At 52.8% G+C, this 16,870-nt stretch overlaps 5 protein-coding genes across 5 annotated transcripts; 2 read left to right on the top strand and 3 right to left on the bottom strand.

Moving 5' to 3' along the window:
• Nucleotides 1-760: 760 nt before the first annotated feature.
• On the top strand, nucleotides 761-2,425 carry B0H65DRAFT_416298 (uncharacterized protein; the record flags this gene model as incomplete). Its single annotated transcript, XM_062824034.1, has 1 exon — nucleotides 761-2,425. One exon carries the CDS (start codon nucleotides 761-763, stop codon nucleotides 2,423-2,425), a length of 1,665 nt encoding a protein of 554 aa, XP_062686819.1.
• A 596-nt stretch (nucleotides 2,426-3,021) lies between these two features.
• On the bottom strand, nucleotides 3,022-5,089 carry B0H65DRAFT_438685 (uncharacterized protein; the record flags this gene model as incomplete). Its single annotated transcript, XM_062825381.1, has 6 exons — nucleotides 3,022-3,059; nucleotides 3,214-3,273; nucleotides 3,322-3,618; nucleotides 3,995-4,084; nucleotides 4,320-4,989; nucleotides 5,054-5,089. The coding sequence occupies 6 exons, from the start codon at nucleotides 5,087-5,089 to the stop codon at nucleotides 3,022-3,024; spliced, it is 1,191 nt and encodes a 396-aa protein (XP_062686820.1).
• A 1,890-nt stretch (nucleotides 5,090-6,979) lies between these two features.
• B0H65DRAFT_438686 (uncharacterized protein) lies at nucleotides 6,980-9,591 on the bottom strand (the record flags this gene model as incomplete). The annotated part of the gene is made up of 2 exons (XM_062825382.1): nucleotides 6,980-7,687; nucleotides 7,753-9,591. The coding sequence occupies 2 exons, from the start codon at nucleotides 9,589-9,591 to the stop codon at nucleotides 6,980-6,982; spliced, it is 2,547 nt and encodes an 848-aa protein (XP_062686821.1).
• An 808-nt stretch (nucleotides 9,592-10,399) lies between these two features.
• Nucleotides 10,400-12,199, top strand: B0H65DRAFT_452035 (uncharacterized protein). The gene has a single exon (XM_062826082.1). The coding sequence runs from the start codon at nucleotides 10,584-10,586 to the stop codon at nucleotides 12,030-12,032; it is 1,449 nt and encodes a 482-aa protein (XP_062686822.1). The 5' UTR covers nucleotides 10,400-10,583; the 3' UTR covers nucleotides 12,033-12,199.
• B0H65DRAFT_452036 (NAD-dependent glycerol-3-phosphate dehydrogenase) lies at nucleotides 12,200-14,102 on the bottom strand. The gene has a single exon (XM_062826083.1). It carries the CDS (start codon nucleotides 14,039-14,041, stop codon nucleotides 12,449-12,451), a length of 1,593 nt encoding a protein of 530 aa, XP_062686823.1. The 5' UTR covers nucleotides 14,042-14,102; the 3' UTR covers nucleotides 12,200-12,448.
• Nucleotides 14,103-16,870: the final 2,768 nt, after the last annotated feature.

A 16,870-nucleotide genomic window follows, 5' to 3' on the forward strand; every position in this document is an offset into this window, starting at 1 on the left:
TGAGCAATGGTTGACAGAACACGGGTTTGGTGTGTCTTTATGATAACAGGAGAGTTGTCTTCAATGTCTCGCGACAAGGTTGGTCGGGGGAGCGGACACTGCATGTGAATGTTGGTCAATTGATAAATGTCTATCTGTCGGAAGACAACTCCAAAGTCCAGACTCTGGGCTGCGATATTACAGATCAAAAAAAGAAGCAAAAGTACAAAAATAAACAAGATAAATCAGGATTAGTGTAGTATCAAAGGATATAGAATAATAACACTTATTTAATACTTTTCTTTATCTTTTTTTAATTTGCAATTAAATTAACTTTTTTTTTTTTAATTTGCTAGCTTGCACGCTTACTAGACTGTTCTTGGCATGATCGATATTAATTATGTATAATACAAGTATGATGGGCCGACATTTTCCCGCCTTGGCGCTGGTTTATACCTAACGGTCGACGCGCTGGATCAACAGCGCGGGCGCCAACTTAACAATCAACCTGGAAACAAGCATCACTCGAAACACATCACGACATGGCGACCGACATGCTTTGTCGAGGCGCACTTCGCCAGTAAATTTGTCACTATCCCAATGGCGCATCTTGAGGAATTAACGGCGGTCATCTTTCTGCTCTCACGCGACAAGTCTCTTCGGCCCCTTCCTCCACAGCTGCGCGGGCCAATCTCTCGGGGCGCGTCGCACACGCCCACTTGAACCCAACCACCGACTCACAACCAATTCAGTTTCACATATCATCCCCCTATATTGCGCAATGGCTGGAAAGCCTGTCACCGGCCGTCCCAAGACGACTATCGAGATACCTCTCCCTTCGATCAAGAAGTACACCCGTGGCTCGGGTCCACCACCGCCTCCTATTACTCTCGCGCCGCCTCGAGACTCGACCGCATACATCATCGACCAATTTGTCCTGCCTGTGCTCAAGGACACAAAGCCAGACTCTCGACGTCGTGTTTTTTACCATATCGGATTTACCGACATCCCGGCTGCTAGGCTTCTAGTCCCTTGCAACGAAGCCCTCGACTACGTATCTCCACGCGAGTTGGAGGAATGGGAATACGATGCTCTTCAAATTAAGGAAGCGGACAAGGCTGTGGAGGCTGAGCGGAAGCGCAAGAACCAGGGGCAAGCTCCCGCTAAGAAGAAACCCGGTCGCCCTCCAAAGGCCCGCTTGAACGACCCAGCGCTTGACGCACCCGCGGAGCCTGTCTTATCGTTGCAAGAGGGGGACGTCCTATTAGCCAAGCAGGAAGCTGTTGGCGGTCCCTCGTTAGCTACTCCACAGAAACGAAAGCGGGCCGAGATCCCCAGGTTTGACGATTCGGACGAAGCAGCCATCCAGCTCCAACTACAGAACGATGCCAGCGAGGTAGAGGATAGCGGCACGGACCTGGAGGGCTACGATTCGGCCGATCCTCTGTCGGCCGACCTAGGTCCCAGGATTCCATCTTATTCACGGGCTAGTAGTTCGGTGTCGTTCGCGCAACAGCCTGTGGCCGGCCCATCCAAACCCACAACGGTAAACCTAGGTCTCTCGAGCAACCTTGCTTCGCGCCCGTCGTCGAGCGTCGCTTCCACCCCAGGAAGAATTCACCCAATGTTTGCGCGCAGCATTGAGGCAGGAAGAACCTCGGTCAGTGGACATGGCAGCCAAAAAGGGGCAGGCCAGAATGGGGTAGGTCATTCACTTGGCTTTGGAGGGAAGAATACGGAGTCCAATACACGAGCTTCTCCGTCTAGAGACAGCACACGTCAGTTCAAAGCGGTTCCTAAAACAGCTGTACTTCCTTTACCGCACCCAACACAAGTCAAGCCGATTGCTTTCACGCCTCTTGCAGTACCCATTGCAATCTCTAAACCGATAGTCACTTCTGACTCCCTATCCAAGCAGAATGAGTCTTCCAGCGCAAGGAAGCGTCGTAAAGACGAGCAGTCGAAACCGAACAAAAAGCAAAAGAAGCCTCAGATCGAAGAGCCCACTGGGTCCTGGGTAGTTAAGGAACTACTCGACGACCAACGGGTAACCGAGCATGGCCTCAAGGTTCACAAGTACCTAGTCCTCTGGGAAGGCGACTGGCCGCCCGACCAGAACCCGACATGGGAACCTGAAGACAACATCGAGGACCAGAGCCTCATCAAGAAATACCTGAAAAAGAAACAAGCCGGGGTCCTGAAGCCCCCCAAGAAAACACAACGGTCGATGCTGTCGTATCTCTCGCAGCCACAGTACTCTAGCGTTGCTGAGGCATTCGAAGGCGATATCGACGAACTACAACCAGAAGCCGCAGTCGTGACACCGGATAGTGACTTGGATGACGGTGATGAGCTTTTGGTGACGGAAGAGCCCGTCGCCAAGACACAGAAGAACGGGAAAGGGAAGACTAGCAGTTTCACCTCGTTCGACTCGAAGCTGGAGTAGTACCAGAAGACCTTTCCGAGGTGACGAGGGAGTGCTCCGGCGTATGGTTGGGGTGCTAATGGGCACGAACTTATCTTTTGCTGGAAAGCGGGTTTGAATACACTACATTCTTGGGATGAACGTGTTGGAGGAGCTACACAGTGACATCGATGGCTCACCAGTATCGTTATCACGCGGCTACATAACTAGGAGGGTCATAAGGCAGTGCCGCAATCCGATGCTATCCTGCTACGTTCCGATCTCGCCAGGTTTCTTCCATCAATTTCGGATAGACTGGGCTGAGTAGACTGGGTTTGGTGAACCAGATGGTACCATAGAAGGTTGGATGCATGAAGCAACATCTTGGGCCTCGCTTGAACGGTATGGGATGGGGAGAATAGCTCGGTGGGCACAGAGAAAGCACAGCGGGAGATCACTGCGGACGTTTAAAATCGGGACTTTGAATTGCTGGTATATGTATCCTGATTGCACATAATCCCAATAATACTAGGTCCAGCGAATCACAACATATAACCACCAACCACTCTTCCGTTCCGTCCATCTATCTATCCAGACCTGGACATATCCAACGGACATACCGTGGCCAGCTTTGTTTTTCAGATATGGAAACCATCAGGATTCATGATTCCACCGCCTACAACTGCCACCTCAGTAAGGCAGCGAGGCATCCTCTTGGACAGACTTCAGCTATATATCATATTCTCCCTTATCAGCATCATCCACCTCCAACTCCATAAACCATGACTCTCATCCCGGTGATCATCGCTAACATCGTTTTCCACGCCTACCTCCTCCCCCCCATTCCAGATCGTCCACACCTGGTAGCATCCGAGAACCGGAGCTTCGGCCTAGCAATGGCATCGACATTGTCATATCCCTCTTGAAGCACCATTTACCCCCGAACTGACCCAAGATCCCTACATGCACCACCTTCCGCAGCCAACCTGACGAAGATATCTCCTCGGCAGGCGAATCTTCAGCCCCGCCAGATCCCGACTCCGTTTCTTCATAGAAGAAACTTGGCGTTGGCGGCAAATGCAACATGTCCTCCAGACCGATAGCAACTTGCTCCAACGAACACAAGAGTTCGTAATAGGGCACCACCCTTCGCCACCAGTCATCATCGTCTAACTTTGACTCACCGGCATATTGCCCGCCGTACATGTACCAGTTGATGTTCTCCGAGTCGTCGTCTTAATAATCATCCATCAACTCAAAACAACGAACGTTGTCATCAGCTCGTGCTCCGGACGTACACTCCAACCCTGGTTTGATTGTTGGCGTGGTACTTCGACAGACACTTTTCCTTCTGAAGTTTGGTTCGGTGGACTTTGACGATGCAAGTCCTGGAAAAGCGCTGGAACTATTTCCCTTTTTGGTATTGTCTCTGGAATACCGAGGAGGCTGCTCTACCGTATTATCTCGGGAAATTGGGATTCGGAAACCAAGGCAGGTACGAGGCAGGGTTAGAGGTGTCGGTCAACCACATACATGCTTTTTTACACCTTCAACCCTGCCTTTCCGGATCCCAATTTCCCGAGATAATACGGTAAACCTCTCTCTAGGTACCCTGGTTTTTCGACGATTTGCCAATCATATCCTCTAGATCGCACATTTCTCCCCTACTGTACTCATAGCCGGAAGAAAGTCCCACGCTACCTTAACAAATAAACCAGTATTGGACTGTACTAGTTGCCGTATCCCCATCAGTAAACCCAGAAGATCCAGGACCGTCCTTCCTCTTCCTCATCCCCAACCCTCCCACTCCCAGGCCCAGCAGCAAAAACCCAAACCCCCCTTAACCTTGTCCCCAACCCGAACCCACCCGCCAACCTCCTCATAGCCCGCTCACACTCTGGCTTCCTATTCCATTCAACCATCCCTTCAAACACACCTTGACTGCCCAAAAAGTCCAACCCAAGGTTCTCCACGCCTCGCAACGGACCCAGCAGGTGCTGTCCAAGTGTCCTGATGGCGGTTTCGCTCTCGACTAGGACGTCGGAGGAGGAGATGTTTTCTAGCAGGATGACGTCTCGGGAGAGGTTGCAGTGGAGGATTCCGCACACTGCACGCTCATGTTCACGCTCACGCCCACGCCCACGTTCACGCGCTTGACCACCACCACCGGTTGTCGGGGTTGGGATTCGGGTTCGGAGGATCAGCTTGTCTGGTAAGAAATATGAGGCCGAGGGGCCGTTGAGAATTTCGGAACGGGACTCGGAGCAGATGGTGAGGAGGTTACGACTGGCGTGCGTGGAGAGGATGAGGGAGGGGGTGGGGAGGAGGATTGGCCTTGTGCTAGAGGTTGAGGATGTCTTGGAGTCATAATTGTTGTGATTTGGAGAGGTAGAGATATCGGCCACAAGTTTTAAGCGCACCCGGTGGACATTTCTGTTACGGCAGGCTGACTCTGCTGCTAACCTCCAGATTTGGAGGCGAAGCTCGGTGGGGAGTTTGGGGAATGGGTGGAATGTTCGAGCATATTTGGGATTGGGAGTATTATTTGGTTTTGGACGTGTCTGGTCAGTGGAGATATCTTCGAGTGGCACATTCTCTTCCACGTCCTAAAGCAAGGGGTATGTTAGTCAGACTGTATCCGTCTAGCATAGTGGTGAAGGAGGAACTAACCTTTTGGGTGCACCAAGGATTCGGCAAGTGTGACATGTCGACAATCGATAATTAGGTAGTAGGGTATTAGAAAGAAATATGTGAGCTTGTAGTAACGCAAAGTGGCTGGTTGATCTCGATATCTAGTAGTATATCTCCAGAACACAATATCCGATGTTGCTTTGAATGTCAGTGAGTGTTTGAGTTGCCACGTAATGCGCCTTCTTTTTCAAATCTTCTGTTTCAAAATCGAAAACCATAAAGGAGAGAAGAGATAAAAAGGCTGGAAAAGGAGCGTTCTTCTATCTAGTTGGATAAAGGTGCTACAAGTAGGTGTCCCCAAGGAACTTATGATTCTTCCTCTAACATCACAGCACATCGCCCTCGTCAAACTTCAACCATTTGATTCTCGTTCGTATTAGTTTTCTTTCTTACAACTACTGTTGGCAATCCGGGGGAGTGGGCGTTGGGCCACCGGCACGAGATACATTGCAGGACACGATGAATGGACTTTTGCCGGCGCTTATTCATTCATGTTCCTGTTGGAAGTTGGACGTTGGATGTTGGTTCAGTTCAGCGCTTAAGACCAGGACAGGACGGGAATCACCAAACCATGACGACAAAGGAGCCAACACCCAACACCCACCAGTAGATAAACTCTCCAGTCCAGCTTTGACACATAACGGGCACATAGTCACTTGTTAGAATGCGGCAGGAATGAGAAATGAGTTCATTAAGAAGACTTGGGACTTGGCCGACTTCATTAGGATCGTTGAAACTACTTCATCCATCACATCATGACTTCGTGACTTCGTGACTTCCCCCTAACCTTCTTATACCGCCGCTTGTCCATTCCTCAATCGCCAACCTGAACTCTGCCCATTAATCCTCCGCTTCATGTATTGCTCAGCATATGTCGAGGAAATCTCCGCGAGCCAACAGGAACCAAACCGCCCCAGTTATTCGACGTGCTGTTGGATGTGAAGGCATAATTAGGAGGAAAATTAATGTCATTCGGTCCAACAGTGATCCATGTTTTTACAACCCGCTGAATGCCCAACATCTGTCGCAGCTTCGCCCCCCATTCAGCTCTGACTCTCCCTCCATGTTCCGCGATATTTTCCCTTGATCCTTCACTCCACGCCGCATGTTTTCGGACTTGTCGAGACCTCCTACCGATGACATCGTCAATAACCTTCCTGAGCTCGCGAAATTCTGTCTGCCAGATGTTGAGGGTTTCAGCAACGGCTTCCTCGATCAAGGATGAGCAGTTCTGGTTTCGAAGCTACAAAGGTTGAAGGGCGATGCGGGTATATAGACGCTGACTTGTGTTTCTGATGGGTAGACTCGATGCTTTTTTCTTGTAGAAGGGTGATCAAGTTTCGAGGGTGATGTTGTTGTTTGCGCGAGAGGAAAAGCTTCGCGTCGTGGGGTATTTGACCTGAGTGTCTTCAGAGGAGGGGGGCAAACAGGAGGGCAGGCAGAAAGGGGAGGGTAACTCGGGGGGTCCACTACTGAATTCGTAGACTTTCGACCACTTTGATTTCCTAGTCTCGGTACCTGTATTCTTCAAGTTGTGGCACTTGCTTACGATGTCCCATACGTGAAGGAGATGGAGGTAGGGATACATGTATTCATATTGCTGAACTTTCAACCTCGCCTTTCGCTTCCTGGGGGAGTAGATACCGTACCTTGGATTAAGACCAACAGAAATCGCAGGCCAACACTGGCACAATCCTCGCAATTATAAGTCAGAATATCATTTGATCACAGGCACTTAGCTTCGATCTTCCGACCAACCTCCAGTTGACAAAAGATTCGCACATATGACGTGACTGCCCGAAAACCAACACTTCCTCCAGCAATACACGTACTTGTTCGAAAAAAAACGGCCGAAAGATTATTCGGAAACGGCCAACGTAACTAAACAGTATGAAAAGCAACGGATCAGTCAACGTAATCACTGTCCGAGTCATAGTGTGACGACACCTCGATGGGTTCCTGAGAACTGCCAAGCAGTGCCTCGCCATCTGGAGCAGGTTGCTTCTGCTTCGAACCGATCAGCGCGTCAGCGGCCTGCTCCATAGCTTGAGAAGTCGTCTTTGGGTCGTCTTTAATATGCTGTGCATCAGACTGCCTGCTCGGAAAGCCTATCTCATCGTTGCGAAGACGCTCGATGAACATGTCTGCTTCCGCATCGATTATCTGGAGCTTCGTGGTCAAAGCATCAGAATGCCCAATCTGTTCGTGAAGTTGTGACTTGAAGAACTCCACAAGGTCACCCTTCCTGGAGACTGAATCCTCATCGCCGGTTGTCGCGCGGGAAGCTTGTTCAATGTACTTGCTAAGGCGCTCGTCGCACAGCCGGTTCAACATGTGCATCTTCTGGCCAAATGCAGGCTTGCGGGTACTGGCCAGTATCTTCGAGATGTCAAATGACTGCAGTTGTTCTTGCAGGTGTCGGATATCCTGCCAGGCTGTGTCGAACAGGGAGTATAAGGTTTGGGTTGCCGCTTCGTGATTGTCAACAGTGGTTTCTCTTTCAGTTTCATGACAAGTGTTCATCTGCTCAAGTAGCAGCACTGAATTCTCCAGGTAATCCTTGATTATGTCGTCAACGACTTCTTCTCTCGGCTTGAGTGCGCGATGTAACATCTATGGGGAGATCGAGGTCAGGACATCACACATCATCAAAAACTTTCATGGGCGGTGGAACTTACCATCCCTATTTTGTGCACAATCGCAAATGTGGAGTCATCCACTGTCTCTCTCCTCCAGACCTCTTCCGGGCTTGTTTCTCTGCTTTGCTCTGAAGACGCCGAAGCACTCCCTTGGCTTTGCGGGCGCTGAGCTGGCATTCCTCGAAACTCGTTTGTAAGATCGGCAGCATGTGGCAGCGAGTAGGCGAGATCAGGATGCTGAGCGAAAGCCAGAACAGGCAACCGGTTGTGAGACGGCTGTTTGCGTAGTGTGGAAGCTGTGTTGCGGTGCGAAACTTGGCCTTCATAGGTCTCCAAGCCATTGCGGAACATGTTCCTAGGCGGCCATGGTGCTGCTCCAGGTTCTTGGTCACCATCATAAACAGGACCTTGATCCATAAACAAGGGAGAACTCGAGAGTTCAGAGTTAACATTATGATGTTCTTGTCCATGATTGGCAGGATGGAATACGGGAACTGCTTCCTGCGCCAGTTTGAGGTCGAGAGTCTGGTGTTGGGGTCCCCTCTGAGCCAACCTATCCCACGCATGAGCCATATGTGAAGGCACAGTGTCTTTGGGAGCTGGCAAAGAGACAGCCTCCCTTGAAATACGTCTGGGTAGTTCATTGACCACGTCATGTACGAGGGCTGCTTGCTTGCGAAATGGCCTCTGCTCATATTGTGTGCCCGCCATCAGATTGACAGTTGTCTTGGCAGGGAACGCGTCTTCGGATGTCGTCTGGGATCCGAATGCCTGAATTGCCTGGTCTCGGTAGATGGGCGGTGTCTTGATCTTCTGAGTTCTCTCGTGAAGGGGCTGCAGCATCTCCTCCAGCTCACTCGAAGTTTGGACTCCAGTGGTTGCCGAGTCTTGTTTTTCAACTCTGTTGTGATAGGAAAGAACTGACTCTTCCGGCTCATTAGGAGTCTGAAGCTTGTTGCTTGCTGGGTTGTACTTCTCAGTTCTATTATCATGGGGAAAGACTTCCTCCTCGGGCTCAACGGGAGTCTGAACCTCTTTGTTTGCCGGCCTGGGTCTTGCTACCTCGCTCTCTTTGGTGGGGGGTTTGGCCTCGGCCGGACTGGCTTGCTCAGTGCGTTGGATCTTGGAAGGCTTAGCCGGCAATCCTGTTGGTTTCTTGTCGTGTGTATCCGAGCCACTCGTTTCCAAAGTCTCGGTTTCATGTGGTTGTGCTTTTCGCTTCCTGGGTATGGCGGGAACTGAACCACTCTTCGATTTCTGACCGTCCTTCTCGACTTCAGACCGCGAAGAAGGAGGAGTAGTAGTCTGAAGCTTCTGGTGAGCCATGAGCTTGGAAATCCGAGGAGATCTCCGAAGAGCAGAGCCATCATGCGGGGACGTAGAATCAGTGGACTTGTCAGGTTCGGTGGGCGGGGTTGAGCCAGCACCTTTGCTGGGCTTGGCCTTTGGTTTGGCTTGGGACTGACGGGTCTTGGTAGGTTTCGTGCGGGAAGAAACAGAGTTCCATGGCATGTCGAGAGCCAGGTCGTCGGCGAAGAGAGGAGTTCTGTTCTGAGTCTGGGCATTGACAGCAGGCTGGGTCTTATTTTCGGGCTGTCGTGGTGTCTCCTTGACCGGATCGGGGTCACGTTTCTGAGTTGGCTCCCAGCTGTCGGGGAGCATGTCCGCCAACGGATCCCTTTTCTTCGGACTCGGGTCTTTCATGATGGGTTCGGGAAGGGGATCGAGATAGACCAGTCCATTGGCATCGGAAAACGTCGTGAGTCTTGAGGGGCTTCTAGCACGGCGTCGAGGGGAGAGGACTGTCCAGATCTCGCCGCCGTCGGCCCGTATCAGGTTGACAGAGCTCTCGTGGCTTGGAGGTAACCACTGCTCCATGGTGGAACGATCGTGATGAGGCGCGGAAGAACTGCTCGTTCTCGATCGCCGGTTTGATTCCTTCAGTATGCGTATGATCCCAAGTGCTCTGAGAATCGACCCCATCACAAGAAGAAAGCTATCCACTGACAGCGCACAACTTTCGGGAAAAAGACATCATCGAAATTGTGCGTGTGCGCATCGGCAGGGCAAAAGGGCCTCTCGACCTACCCATCGCTTCGCGCCTTCCCATTATTCTTGGAGGCATACGGGAGCTTGACCACAAAGGAAGGAACGACCGAGCGACAGGTGTGTTTTCAATCGATAAGAACGGAAGCCGCGCATCGGCTGTAAAAACCCCACAAAATCATCCAAATCGTGCAGTCAGCACCTCAGGTCGACGATGGAGGTGACTTTGAAGTATATAAGATCCAAGGTCAAAGGCACTAAAAGATGGGATGACAGCCTGAACTACCAGGAGATGGTCAGGTAGCCTGAACGTAGGCCAGGCAATGATAATGGAAGCACAGCGCATCGCAGCCCTCAACAGAGTACTCTGCTGATTTTCGCGGACCGGGACGCAAACCGGGGAGCGCTCGGACTTCGGAGACCCGCCATTGCCGAGCGGAGAGTGGAAGTCGAAGAATCTCGGGAATTGTTGTCACCGGATTGCCCCGTTCCGATTCGGCACGGCGGACAAGTTGTTGTCCTACGCCGGTGTAGGGTTGCATTCGATAAACTTCCACCAATCAGAGCGATTAGTCAGCATCGGTTCATGCCTTGTACCTTGACAGATTGTAAATCCAATCTAGACCTTCCTTCAACCACAAACGGATCTGTCATCCCATCTTTTAGTGCCTTGACCTTGAATCTTATATACTTCAAAGTCATCTAACGTCCATCTTTCGCCATTTTCGTTGCAATCACGTCTTTGCTGGCTTGCTCTCAATTGGTCCATCTTTCCCCTACCGATCCGTCATCTGCGCACGGGCGATATCCCAACCAAAGCGACCATGTACTCCTACAACGCGACAGAATGTGGTATGTACGCCGCAGACGATAAAGACACAACATCCGCAACTCTCAAACACCTCGAATACCTTCCACCCTCCGCCTCCACCGCACCGCTATCCGCATCCTCAATCCCCCGGACCTCTCGCGCCCGTCTCTCCCAACCAGACGTCTCACCAACTCCCTTCCCCGATGAACCGATCCCCGTACCCGCTGCGGCGGCGGGCGGCTCAGACCTCCCATCATCCAGCACCGTCCTCTACCTCGCCTACGGCTCCAACATGTGCGCCAAGACGTTCCTCGGCATGCGCAACATCCTTCCCCTAAGCCAAGTGAACGTCTCGGCGCCTTCGATCCGTCTGACCTTCGACCTGCCCGGGATCCCCTACCTGGAGCCCTGCTTCGCCAACATTGCTTTGCGGAAGCTTCCCAAGAAGCCACCAGTGGTACCGATCCCGCCTCTCGACCCGCCCCATCTCCCACCTCCGGGTAAACATCAACCACCGGCCAAGGAGAACTCTGCGGACTCGGATTGGAACATGGAAACCGGCGGTCTCATCGGCGTAGTCTACGAAGTAACAGCACAAGACTACGCCACCATCCTAGCCACCGAAGGCGGCGGGGCCAGCTACCACGAGATCTTGGTCCCCTGCATCGAACTGCCCGCGCCCGTTCGCATTCCCGAGCATCCACGCCCGGACTTGCCTAGACCTTTTCTGGCAAGGACGCTGTACGCTCCTCAGTTGCCTGAGAACCTCCCTGACGATGGCGGCAACGACCCTAAGCACCCCAGCCCTAAGCAGCCTCCCAGCTTTTCTTTCACCGGCGGAGGAGACTCCGATCCCTCCGACCCCAAGGAACCCCCCACCAAACCCGACGAGCCACCCTCCCTCCCCCCAAAATGGCGCCGCGCCCTCTCCAAACTCCTCCTCCCCATCCATCGCCCCACCTCCCCCCCAGCCCAACCCTCCCTCCGCTACCTCACCCTCCTCCGCTCCGGCGCCGTGGAACACGAACTCCCCGCCTCCTACCAGTCATACCTTAACAACCTCGAGCCCTACACCATCACCTCCTGCCGGCAGCAAATCGGCCGTTTGATATTTATGGTCATCTGGATGCCGCTTTTCTTCTTTGTGTTGAAAGCCACGAAATGGGTTGCTGACGACAAGGGCAAGGTTCCGGGGTGGGTGGCGGGGACGATGAGCGTTATGATGCATTTTGTTTGGGGGAGCTATGATTTTGTTTTTAAGCCGCTTTTTGGGGAGGGGGAGAGGACTGTTCACGATGATGAGGGGGGAAAGGATAAGGAAGGGGTGGGGGAGGATCAAAAGGGATGGGTGAATGGCAGAAAGAGATCGGGGTCTTGGTTGAGTAGGAGGAGGAGTGAGATGGTGGTTGATGATGAGGAAAAGAGATGTTTGTTGGGGGATACTTTGGAGGAGGATGAGTGAAGGAAAGGATTTGGGGATGAGGTTATCTTGCATGGCGTTACTATAGGCTTGATTTAGGGTGTTTGCACTCTTCACGGTTCACTTGGAGATCATATCGACACAGCATAGGATACACGAAGAAAGTCCCATTACGCCATGAGCTAAAGACGCCGTACATATACAGAATTAGGCTACACTATCCCACCCCCTTATGTTTGTATGTGTCTTTGTTTCCATTGCAAAGATATCCGATACGCTATGGCATGCATAAAGCCGACCGCATACACGATGATCCTGAAATCCCTTCCCCACACCCCGGAACAACTCTCACCAACAGGCTCGATGCACTTTCAAAAACCCAAAGTACCTAAACCGCCGTAAAACGCCCCATGATCGCAACCCGAACCGATTTTGCACCCTTTTCTCCTTTTGCCTCCTTACTTGAAGAGCTTGGGAATCTCTTCCACCTTGATCTCCTGGTTGATGATGCGCTCAACAGCCATGAAGACGGGGTAGCGCTCCTCGGCCCCCTTGGCACGGAGGAAGCTGCTGACCTCGCGGGTGGTGGAGATACCCTGCAGCTTCTGTCCGTTGAGCTCCGTCTTCTCAACCTCCTCAATGGGCAGGTTGCGCTCCACGGCCAACTTGGAGCACCTCCAGTTGCGGGCAGAGGTGCAGCTCACGATCATGTCACCCCAGCCGGCACTTTCCTCCCAGAAGGTCCTGGGCTCGATCTGGCCGGGGAAAAATTCGTTGGCAAAACGAATAGTCTCCTGCATGCCGCGACGCATAACGGCGGTCTTAGCGGTCATGTTCCAGCCGTGGCCCTCGACGTAGCCGCAAGCAATGGCGACAATGTTCTTGAGCGCACCAGCCAGCGAGACGCCGACAATGTCCGACACCATGGAGACGGTGAAGTAGGGGCGGCTGAAGAGCAGCGACCACTCGTCGTGGTCAAGAGGAGGGTAATCGAGCGGCAGCGGGGTGAGCTGCTTGGAGTGGCCATTGGCACCGCCGTTGCCGTTGGACTCGCCGTTGGCAACCGGCCTGCCGTTCTCGTCGCGCCTGTCAACAACGGGGGTGTTGTAGGCAATGGTGGTCTCGCACCACTGCTCATTGGCAATCTCGCTGGCAATGTTGGCACCGCTAAGGGCACCGCAGTAGATGTTGAGCGCGTCGCTGATGTAGTTGCAAATAAGCTCGATCTTGTCGTCGGTGACGGAGACGCCCTTGATGCAGCTGATACCGCGAGCATAGGGCGCAATGTGGTCCTTGATCTGTCTGCAGATATTGCCAATGAACTCGTGGGGGAGGTTGAAGATAAGGATGCTCGAGTCCTTAACGGCGTCTACCAGCGAAGGGTTGGCGACAATGTTGTGGGGCAACGGGATGCCGGGGAGGTACTTGACGTTCTCGTGCTTTGTGTTGATGATGTGGGTGAGCTTCTGGGGTTGCTCGCCGATCGAGGCATCGAAGTGCTTGGAGTCCTTGGGGAGGGTAACGTTCTCCTCGTAAACCCACATCTGAACATCCTTCTCGAACGTATCGGGGTGCTCGGCGCAGTTCTCGGCAACGAGCTTGGCCACTGTGGTGCCCCAGTTTCCGGAACCGATGACGGTAACCTTGTGTTTCTTGGTGAAGTTGTTGACAGTCATTTTGGCGGACTGAGAGTATCTGCGGACAAGGAAGTGTCGTGTGTGGTTGGCAGGAGGAACAAGGGAGGCTCTGCTACTGCGGCTGGGCCAGAGGGACGAAGCGGGCTCGAGTGCGGCGGTACGGGTTGCGGCTTGGGGGCTTTGGAGAAGTTGTTGGTGAAAAGAAGAAGTGGTGTTCGAAATAGCGACCGAAGACTGGACGTAAAACCGACGGCGGAGCGCTGGGTGGGTTGGCGGCGACGAAAACGATAGAGGTAGTTTTGGGCCTTGACCTTGTACAAGACAACGAGAGATGGCGGCGGCGTTTGAGCTTGAGACTCGGCTTCTGTAACGGGCCTGATGGAGAAGGGGTTGTCCGAGACGGGAACAGTTCATCTGATGTACGGAGCAGGAAGAAGAGGAGAAAGGGGAAAAAAAAAAAAAAGAAAGCACAAGAGCGAGGGTCAACAAATCTGATATATGGTGTACAACAAGAGGCATTCCAATGACGCAGGAGGAGCGCGGCAGCCGAAGTCATTCGCTGCTGCCACGCCGCTCAATGCCCTATCAGAATCTCAACAAAAAAATCGTTCCCGTAGCGCACTTTCCCACCCTCCATTTCTGCCGGGGCATGGCAAGCTTGTGAAAGTCACCGGGGCTGCGCAGGCCCAGCTTGAAAGGCCTGGATGGCCTGGCTTGGATTTGAGTCGCGCCCCTGCTTTCCAGAAGTGGAAAAGTGCAGCGCATTTCACCTCGGCCGAGCACCTCGGTTTACTTCCGTCTCGGCCACACCCGATGCTACATTTCATGAAGATCACCGTTGACCAAGACCAAGCCTCGCTTCATGATAATGCGACATTGCTATCATGGACCGAGGCAAAATACGCTTCAAAATGAGGCCATCAGCAACGTTGGCGACACGTACAAAATGGACCATCCCGCCCTTTGTTGCCAGAAGTCTTTCGAAAATTTTAGGCGGGCACAAGCCGCCCGGAACCGTTAGGGTCCCTGCGGGGAACATGGCGGGGTTTCGGATCCCCTTTTTCGGTTGACACTGCGAATCCCGTCCTGTCACGGGTGTGAGAGAACTGAGAAGCACTGAGGGATCCACAGAAAGCAAGTCTGGATTCTGCTAGAAAATCCGGGGCGCCTGGATCCTTGGAGCCCATCATGCTGGAGTTGGACTGCGGGCGTCTCGGTCTGGGGGCCGAAAGGGGTCCGTCGGTCGCCGTGCGGACCTTGTCCCGGACACAGGCGGTTGATGTCGGGGCGCGTGGGGGGTTTTGAAGGAATTGAGTTTGCACGCCCGGTCCCGTAAAGCTTGTTTGATGGAGTTACCACCTCCGGATGAAGACCGTGCTCGAGCAACTTGAAAAGTTGAACCAAACCGGCGGGCTTGCTTACTTGCACAGACATCATGCCGTACGAGCGGTCCTGACAGGAACATCATCAGGGTCCAAGAGTTGATCATCTGCACCGCACAACCTGCTTGGCTTACACGTTGAGGAGAGCCCATGTGGCCCGCTTGTGTTGCCTAGCAAAGTCTTTTCTCGTAAATTTATTGAAGGCATCCAGGAAGGTCCGCGACACCCGGCTTCGACCAAATTCTGATATCTGATCCAGAAAAGCCACCTCGACGTCAAAGGCAACTTGAGTTTCCGGGAACAAGTACCGATATTCAACATCGATGGGCCCTGCATGATGCAGACGCGAAGAATCTTGACTTGGGGTCAGTCCGAAGTCAAAGTCCCGAATTCCCAGGGTAGCTACCGTCTGATATTTTCGTGCACCTCATCCGACAATTAACGGAGGCGCTGGCTATTCACGTGGATATTGTGGCGGGACTCTATTGTGTATCTAACACCCCCCACCCCCGGAGCCGCATCCGGATCTTAGCTCGGCGAAGCTCCGCCCAAACCCCAGTCATGCCATGCTCCGGAAGCCGTACAATGGCCGGGCTCCGAGTCTGCAGTCGGATAAGCAGGGGGGAAGCGATAGAGGGCCGATCCGATCGGTCCACGACCGTCATCCGATGCCGTGACCTTCCGGATGTGCGAGTTGTGATGGTCCGTGCGCCTGCCAGATCTTTCCGATATTTCTGGAGCCACGAGAGCCTTGGGCGCGGACTAAACGGTGATGTCATTGGACAGGGATATGGAATCGGCGCGGGGCAGCCCAATGCCACCCCTCACTTCCTTCTCCAAGACAGCGTTTGAACATGCGGTCAGCATCCGTTGCGCCCAGGAGTGTCGAGGAAATTACTTTGCGATTCAAGAACATGAAGCTGTAAACCGGCTGTTGGGCGCCATGGGCAATCTTCTGCTTGTCCGATCGGACCTGGAGCTCACCGAGCGCTCTCGCAACTTGAATGGTTGGAACTGGCCAAGCGCGTTTGTGCCGAGTCAAGGATCTTCAGGCACAGACTGTCAAACTGTCAAGGCGTGTTTAATCGCCGATTTTGAAACCAACGATAAGGCAAACCTCAGATCTTGCGGGAGGGAAGGAACGTTCATGACAGGGAGAATGGTATCTTCAGGAGTGATAGAGATAAAGGAAAGTGCACAACACCTTCCGCATGCATCGTCCACCACTTCACAACTCCCATCTCGTCTTTTTTCTTTCAAAGTCGCAGCTACCTTGCAGCAGTCATATTCGCTGTCACTCCTGCATACCCGTCTGCCATTGGACAAGTAATTGATGGGTGTGGATCAAGCTCGCTCTTGGCATCATCTCGACGTGCTGTGCTCTCACGACCTCCATCAGCTCACTCCCACCACTTGCCGTCCCACGTCCGAGGTGGTGTTGAACACGGGTCGGGGTGGAATCGCCAGTGTTGTCGTTGCTGCATTTTGCTTGTTTTCTGACGGGTCCCTTCTGCTCTAGACTGCCGTCAACCCCTGGCAAGAGTCGTCGAGCTAGAAGCCAAACCTTGGTTGTAAGCTCGTCCGCCAGCCAAGTTGCTCCAGTCAAGCCCCAGTCTGGAAGCTATTGTCTGCCTCCGGTCCTATCACAGCCAAACCACACGGGCCCATACCTACGATATCACGATTTGGATTTCTCTTCAACAGTCGTCACCTACATTTCGTACATAATCCCTCTGGCCCCCGAGGCTTTTGTTGGAGCCACGTCGCTTGGAATGTTTTGTTGAGCCCTCTCTGTCTCTGCTGTCTACTTATTTCGTGTCTAGAGACCAACGACTGTAAGACCATCGCGATCCCTGATTCC

Source organism: Neurospora tetraspora (genome assembly GCF_033439725.1).
Source record: "Neurospora tetraspora strain CBS 560.94 chromosome Unknown B0H65scaffold_1, whole genome shotgun sequence".
Taxonomy (NCBI): domain Eukaryota; kingdom Fungi; phylum Ascomycota; class Sordariomycetes; order Sordariales; family Sordariaceae; genus Neurospora; species Neurospora tetraspora.